The 7,745-nt window shown below is 38.8% G+C and overlaps 1 protein-coding gene across 2 annotated transcripts; it reads right to left on the bottom strand.

The window, feature by feature from the left end:
- Nucleotides 1-1,490: 1,490 nt before the first annotated feature.
- LOC122281464 (pentatricopeptide repeat-containing protein At1g74850, chloroplastic) lies at nucleotides 1,491-7,067 on the bottom strand. 2 transcript variants are annotated; one of them, XR_006230228.1, is made up of 5 exons: nucleotides 4,854-7,067; nucleotides 3,143-3,457; nucleotides 2,955-3,062; nucleotides 2,695-2,783; nucleotides 2,056-2,195 (listed from the first exon to the last, which is right to left on the bottom strand). XR_006230228.1 is itself a non-coding variant. In XM_043092949.1 (4 exons), exons 1-4 carry the CDS (start codon nucleotides 6,710-6,712, stop codon nucleotides 1,871-1,873), a joined length of 2,607 nt encoding a protein of 868 aa, XP_042948883.1. In that variant the 5' UTR covers nucleotides 6,713-7,062; the 3' UTR covers nucleotides 1,491-1,870. The 2 variants fall into 2 exon arrangements, 1 of the variants encoding a protein (XP_042948883.1); XM_043092949.1 differs by lacking the exon at nucleotides 2,695-2,783 and having other exon boundaries at nucleotides 1,491-2,195; nucleotides 4,854-7,062.
- Between the last annotated feature and the right edge of the window lie 678 nt (nucleotides 7,068-7,745).

Here is a 7,745-nt window from a genome sequence, read left to right as displayed (position 1 = left end):
AAAGAGAAAATATAAGCTGCCATGCATGTCACATGGATTTCAATTCATAAAGTCAGGAGGGCAGAAAGTTATAGGCTGGCACTTCACTTTTTACTTTCAGTGCTGTCAAATATGAAATGTGTGCACATGGCACGTGCCACAGAGAGAGAGAGAGAGAGAGAGAGAGAGAGAGAGAGAGAGATGCTTTCAAGTTGTGTAACAAAAGTATTGGCAATTTAATAGCATTGTGAGTTGAAGAGTGTGACATGTACTGAAGATTTTTTTAAGGATAATCCTACTTTCACAAAATAAATCGGAAGAAAAAGCTAAAAGTAGGTAGCATAGGTACATGAAGATGTTTAACTTAAATAATTTAAGCTAAGCATGAAAGTTTGGATATCATTGTCAGCTATATACTTTGGATAAGATTCTCCATGTAAATTAGGTCTTCAATATCTTCTTTTAATAGTTTTTGTATTCCAACTTGAGTAATATTAGTGCTCCATAACCAACCTAACACCTGATATTTTGCTTTTGTTTTCTATAGGGGGGTTAGATCCTATGTACTAAGGCACCCATGCTGCTTAATTGATCCCCTTTTGCTTTAATGGACATAATGTTGGAGGCCACATGGTCAAGGGTATGGCACAATAGGAAAATAATTTGGTAGATAGTTTATCATGTTTTAAGCCATTATGTGTTTGTCAACACATCACACTACAAATTCTAACCTGTTGGAGATAGACATTTAGGAATTCTTCTACTGATCATTCCTACATTACACACCTGTTAAGGGAAAAAAATAAAAAAATAATTAAAAAAATAAAAGCATATGTGTGGTGTAAGGATGATAAGTTAAATTTTTCATAGAATTTGGTGGCATCTATGCGGGCTTGTTCTTCCTAAGCTTATAAAAATCATTTTTCATTCTAAAACCTACTCTATTTGATGTTAAACAATCCTTCCACTCATCAAGTTCTCCCTCCCTCGAAATGCAAGGCATCTTCTGTCCATTTCAACTCTTTTGCTCCCTTTTTTCCCCATTTTCAAGTTGCTCAACCTCCAGAATATGTAGAAGAAAGATCACGATAAACCCCAAGAAAGCTCATAGGTGGATTTGGAGGTTGGAGACTGAGCCTTTATATTTGTAAATTTAATCAATTTTGTGTTTGTCAGCACACGACATTGCCATTGATATGAGTTTGAGACAGATCTAGTGGTATCAGGACAAAAACCATGTATTCCATATATCAACTCTGTTTGATGTGAAATAATCCTACCACAGGAACACATGGCATATTTACAGTTCAAATCTGCATTGTTCCAGCATCAACTCCCTCATGTTGTTCATCAACCTCCGGAATGTACACCCCGATAGATCACAGAAAACTCTTTTTTTTTTAGTAAGTACAGAAAATACTTGATTTGTGCTTTCACACTCAAAGACTCACCTTTCAGTTCTTAATCTAAGCATATACAGTTCAGTACATTTTGAGACTGACCCGCCACCCTTCAACTATTCTGATGATTGTGATTATATGAAAAATATGATGTACATTTACATATGAAAAGAATAATCTCAGCTACAAAACCAGAATTCTATCCAACATCTTAAGTCTCCCCAATGATAAATGCAAGGACCAAAATTGAATTCGAATCAAGTTGGTAAGCAGCAGCCAACCAAACCTTAAATATGAGCATCACATGTAACATTATTATTCCACTGTTGTGCCAGACCTGACACTGGCAAGCTGGTTTGCAAACTTGGTAAAGACCATAAAAACATTCCCCAGCCAATTCATCCACAAATGTTCACTTTTTCTCCATAAAAACAGAGACCGAGATTTTCTGAGCCCTTAAAACAAGAGATGAGTGCGTTTTGAACTTCTCTCTAAACTGTGCTTGGTACAAGCTCCGTTTGTTTCCTGATTCTAGTAGCATCTTTATTCTGGCTACTCTTTACATCGTTTTTGGAAGTTCTTGTCCCTGAAGGATTAAAGGGGGAATTCCTCAAATCAACTATTTTATCCTTTTCGATCGCATCCGAAGATGATTCTGACAGAATCCGCTTGAGCTGTGACCTCTGGCATACAATTCGACCCTTGTTCCAGCCAGCAAAAGAAAAGGATGTAGAAACTTTGTCCTGCAGAAATGAATAGGCAGCTTTTGCAACCGGAAAATCTCGGGTAATTGAGCTTTTTTCCATCCGCCCCCTCCTGGTCAATGGAAACACAAATGTTAGTCATAAAACTTCAGGTGTGGCGATGCACTTCAATGGACAAATTATGCTTTTAAGTAAACCTTGTAACCAAGTGAACTCTATTTGGAAATTCTATACCGCCACCAACCCTAAACACCCAAAAAAATAAAAAAAGTAAAAGAAAAACTACAGTAGTCATCGAGTCAAAAACCTAGATTGAATACCACCAGCCAGCCCACTATAATTATCTGATGTGTCAAAATATGGCAACAGATCCAAGATCATCTTCTACACAAGGACCTACTGGCAATAGAAGCGATGGGTAGCTTCCATGAGTATCTTGCCTACAACAAGATACATAATTGTGATGCATCAGCCTGGGCATTGGCCCATGTTGGATGGGCCCCGGTCGCATTCCATCAGACTAATTTCTATTAATTCACTTTCAAACCAAAAGAAAAGTCATCATGGCAAATGATAAAGCGGATAATAATGCCATAAAATCAGGGAATTACGTAATGGCCCCAAGTAATTGGAATTTAACGCTCTACTGTATCCTTTAAAAGTAGCTCTGCCACACCAATGCGGGCCTCAGGCTTCATTACTGTCAGCCCAAGCACAGCAAGCCAAAATGTGGGAGCAGAATCAGGCTTCAAAACACTGAACTGATTGAATATTGAAACAGTATTCACAAAAAATGTAGGAGTAGAATCTCTCCCTGAGGTTCGTGTCCCAAGAAGAATAAAAAACAGATTGCGAGGGAAAAGCAGCTTACACTACAATAACACTTGCTAGTTGGGGAAGATCTTCTCCAGTCATAAACATCTCATACATATTATTGAGCCACAGTGATATTGCTGTATATGCTCCACCTTCCCACATCCTGCAAAATGGTCAATGTTGAGGTGAGGTAAAGTAAACTAAAAGAATGCAACTTGAAGGAGAAAATAATTACAGTGATACCTGTGTACGTCAACAGACCACACATGTTTGCTATAACGAAAGAGTTCAGGGAAAAGTCCCCTCTTTGATGCTTCATTAAGCACTCTTGCAGCCCGCTCTTTCTGGCCCAGCCACCAAAGTGCTTCTAAAAGCGTGTTGTAGAATCTCATTCCCAACCCACATCCTTCAGAATTAAGTTTGTCAAAGACATACTCTACCATCTGCCAATTAGAGTCATCATCATAGTCTCCCTTGATCATCTGCCCAGTCACTTGATGAATACTTGATACCTTATTTGTCAGCATCTCATCCAGCAACTCATAGGCATCATCCCACCTGAAAGCCAGGAATCCAAGAACCAAAACACCAAACAGTAAGTAAAAAAAAGAAGGCTTAGCACAAGTTGAATAGTAGAACCCAATGTTTTATTTACAAGAATGCACCAGAAACACACAAAATCTTGTTTCCTCCATAGAATGAACAAAGTAGGTAAAAAAAGGAAAGAAAAGATAGTTAATAGCCAAGTACAAAAGCTTCATATAATGACTTACGGCACTTTTTAGTCAGCAGTGTCTAAGGGAAAAAAACCCACAGAAAAATGGGCAAGGTAGGTATGTCTATTTTGAGCACCTGGGAAGAAAATAGCACATGATCCATATTTTCACACAAAAGTTGCAGACCTAAACATAACTTCGCTATTGACTCAAATGAAACTCCATCTACATTACAAGATTCCAGCACTCATGCTGAGACCATCTTATATTTAGTAAGTTAACAATCGTGTACTGCTAAGACTGAGTACTCAAGGAATCGACACTTTGTGGTACCCGCTAGAAAATGTATATTTTCAGTTTGTTTTTTCTGTAAGTCCCTAACACAACACATATCAAAAAATAAAAATAAAAATAAAAAGTCCACACAACCATAGAACAATCACTTTCCACGGAGAACGATTTTGAGAAATGAGGCTCCTCCTAGGATGGATTTTTTGCTCGGACAACTTCTCTATGAAAGATTCTGACAGTGGATAATTTACGAAAACGTAGGGTGATTATAGTGGACTGGTGCTGCATATGCAAAAATAGCGGTGACTGTGGATCATCGTCTACTGCATTGCAAGGTTGCTAGAACAATATGGGAAGATATTTTCAGATGGTTAGAGCTAGCTTGGGTTATGCCAACCACAATGGTCAAGCTTTTGGCCAGTTGGACAACCTATGCAGTATTCCACAGCTCACAGCTGTGTGGAAGATGGTTACTATATGTATTTTGTGGTGTTTATGGCAGGAGCGTGATGACCGGACGTTCAAAGACAAGGCGCTCTAGAGGAGATTAGATTACTTTTTGTTAGAACTTTATTTTTATGGGCCAAAGCTGTTGACTTCAACGGCCTTGATTTTCATGATTTTCTTGTTTCCATTTCTTCATCCTAGATAGGTGTTGCCCCTTGTATATCTTCTTGTGTACTTGGGCTATGCCAATTCTCATTAATATAACTGTTCACTTATAAAAAAAAAAAAAAAGTTAACAATCGTGTACAGCTTATGCCACTAATACACAAAGCTGGGTTTGGATTACTTGTATATTTTTTCAGTTCCTTTGAGATATGTCACGGGCTGCTCCTATTCACACAAAACAAGTGAAAACATAATTGTAACCCATGTCAAGAAACTACTTTTGTAAATTTCAAGAATAGTATAAGAACATGTTGAATAGTTGAATGAATGCTCACCTGTCACTCTTCGCGTAAACAGCCAGCATCATGCAATAGCACATGACACTGGGCAATGTTCCTGTTGCCTTAATTTCCTGGAACTGCTCTACACTCTCATCAACTAGACCTGCGATGCAGTAAACACTTAGAACTACCTCAAGGGTCCGTTCATCGGGATCGCATCTTGCCTTTTCCATCTCAATGTAGGCCTTTACTGCTTCTTCAAATTGGCCTCCTTGCCTAAAAGCTTCAATAATACCATTGAAGGAATCCACATTCCGCGCAACACCGGACTCACCCATTCTGAACAAAATAACTTCGCACTCCTTGTATAACCCACCCCTAGCAAATGTATGAATCAGCGAGTTGTAGGTTTCAACAGTTGGGCTGCTCCCCACTTCATTCATTGTGTTAAAGGCAACAAGAGCTTCCTCATATAGTGCAGCTTGCCCATATGCTTCAATAACCCCAGTATATGCCTTGGAACTTGGCACTATTCCTTTCTCGTTCATTTTAAGCAAAATTTTCTCAGCATCCTCTTGGAGCCCTCCCTTCCCACAAGCAAATATCAACCCCTCATAAGTTTCCATATCCGGTTCAATGTTCTCCTCCACCATATCATGAAACAAAGTCACCACCTCCTTAAAATACCCACCCTCACCAAACACCAGTATCAAAATATTATATGTAGCTGCATCCGGCTCGGTATTGCTCGCTTTCATCTCAAGAAAAAGCTCACGAACATCATCATACCTCCCATTCCTCCCATACAAATTCAACAAAATGCTGTAAGTAGCCGCATTCGGCACACACCCTGCTGCCTGCATCTGCCTAAAGACACCCATTGCGTCTTTAATCGATCCCAATTGCGCATATGCCTCTAACAACACATTATAAGACATTATATCAGGCAAATTCCCTCCTGATTCCATTTCCTTGAGAAGCTCCGAGACCTTCTCAAGCTTACCCAATTTCCCAAACGTCTCAACTAGATGACTATAAGTCGTTATATCAGGAACTATCCCTCCCTCATTCATAGTCCTAAACACCATCTCCGCCTCATCCCCTAAACTCCTACTAGCACAAGCACTAAGCAAAGTATTATAAGTAACAAGGTCGGGCTGTACCCCTTCATGCCTCATTTCCGCAAACAATCCCAACAAACCCTCCCAATCCAATCCACCTCTCGCGCAAGCATTTATCACGGTATTATAGGTTAGCACACTCGGCAAAATCATTTCCTTTTTCATTCTATCAAGAAGTTCGAGCGCAGTATGGTACTGACCGTTTCGCCCATAAGCGTTGATCACCGCTGTGTAGGAGAACACGGTCCTGGCCACGCCATGGCTCGGCATTTCTTCAAATATCTCGCTGCACTTCTCGAGCAAGCCTTCGCGGCCGAGCAAGCTGATCATGATGGTGTATATGTGCTCGTTGGGCTTGCACCATATCTGTCTCTGCATGTACTTGAAGAGGCGAAGCGAGCGCTGCCAGTCGCCGCGTTGAGCAAACTCCTTGAATACCAGCGCGAAGTCGTTGAGAGAGAGCTTGCTCTTGAAGATCTCCAGGCACCGCGCGATACTGCCCCGTGGCGGGAGGCTGCTGAGCTTGTTGATTAGGGTTTCTACGTCGTAGCTATATTTGCCTTTCTCCACGGTCACCGAGGGGTTCCCAAGGATGAGCTCCCTGGTCTTGGCCCTGGCTTTTCCGGGGCTATCGGAGGGTAATATCCAGTATCCGGAGAGGAATCTCCGGTGGATTGAGATTTTAGGGGCCTTGGTTGGAAATATAAACTGATTGGCATTAGAGTTGGATTTGAAGAGCGAAGTGGAGATAGATGAAGGGTGGGGTAGGAAAAGAGAGGGTGAGAGGGTCATTTTGGTAATTTGGTTAGCATGAGCTTTAGGAAGCGTTTATGAATTTGTTTGGATGCTAAAAGGAATGGATTTTCTCGGTAAAATCGGAAAAGAAAAAAAACCTCCTCTTCTGTTTCTCACCCAGATTTTGACGGGAAACTCAGGAGAAAGTGAATAACTTTTAAGTCAGGAGAAGTTTAGCTCCTGCAGAGAATACTTCTCTCTGAATTTATCATCTTTATGAAATAATTTTGACGGGAAAGTTACAGAGAACGCAGGACTAGAGCGAGGGAAAGACTCGGGAGAGCTGCAACTAGCTTGAAGAAAGGACACGTGGGAGTTTTTGTGGATAACAGGATCTTGTTCTTGGAGGGAAGAAGGAGACGAAAGGGTCGTGGGCCGTGGGGACAGTTATGCGGGTTACCTGCCCGAGTCCACCACTTTTACCAAGCATAAATTATCCGTTTTTGCCTTTTTAATTTTTCATTTGTTATTCTTTTATTATCTTATAATATAATATTAGATGATAAATTTATAAATAAAATATAAATAATAATTTTCAATTATCTAATATTATATTATAAAATAATAATAAATATAATAAATAAATTTTTTTCTTTTTAAAAAAAATTTGTCAGCAACTATTTGAAGGGATAAAATATGATTTTATTTTATTCAAAAATATTTAAATTCTTTAAATATCTGTACAGGTTATTGTTATTAATCGCTTACCATATTCATATTTAGTAATTATGGGGAGATAATAAAGGAGAACAAAATCCATAAATTGTGTAAGTTTAATGAAACGCATATATTGTTAAAATGCGTATATATTTTATAAGAATAATGTTACATATAATTATTTTTATTTATTTTTTATGTATTTTATTAATATTATTGACTGTATTATTTTTTATTAATATACAACTAACCATACAGTAGAGTATGTAAAAGTGACTATATATAAAATTTTTGATTTTACAATTTGTATTGTGGTATGCCATATCGATGGAATGCTGTAAAAACTTTTAAATAAAATTATTTTTAAAATAAT

The sequence above is a fragment of the Carya illinoinensis genome, chromosome 11 (assembly GCF_018687715.1).
Source record: "Carya illinoinensis cultivar Pawnee chromosome 11, C.illinoinensisPawnee_v1, whole genome shotgun sequence".
In the NCBI taxonomy this organism is placed as follows: Eukaryota; Viridiplantae; Streptophyta; class Magnoliopsida; order Fagales; family Juglandaceae; genus Carya; species Carya illinoinensis.
This window is presented reverse-complemented; position numbering and strand designations above follow the sequence as displayed.

Coding starts and splice junctions, on each gene's coding strand:
- LOC122281464 (XM_043092949.1), bottom strand. CDS start 6,712: ATGACCCTCTCACCCTCTCTTTTCCTACCCCACCCTTCATCTATCTCC. Junction 3,458..4,853: donor GTTTACGCGAAGAGTGACAG/GTGAGCATTCAT, acceptor CCTGGCTTTCAG/GTGGGATGATGCCTATGAGT. Junction 3,063..3,142: donor TGGTCTGTTGACGTACACAG/GTATCACTGTAA, acceptor ACCATTTTGCAG/GATGTGGGAAGGTGGAGCAT.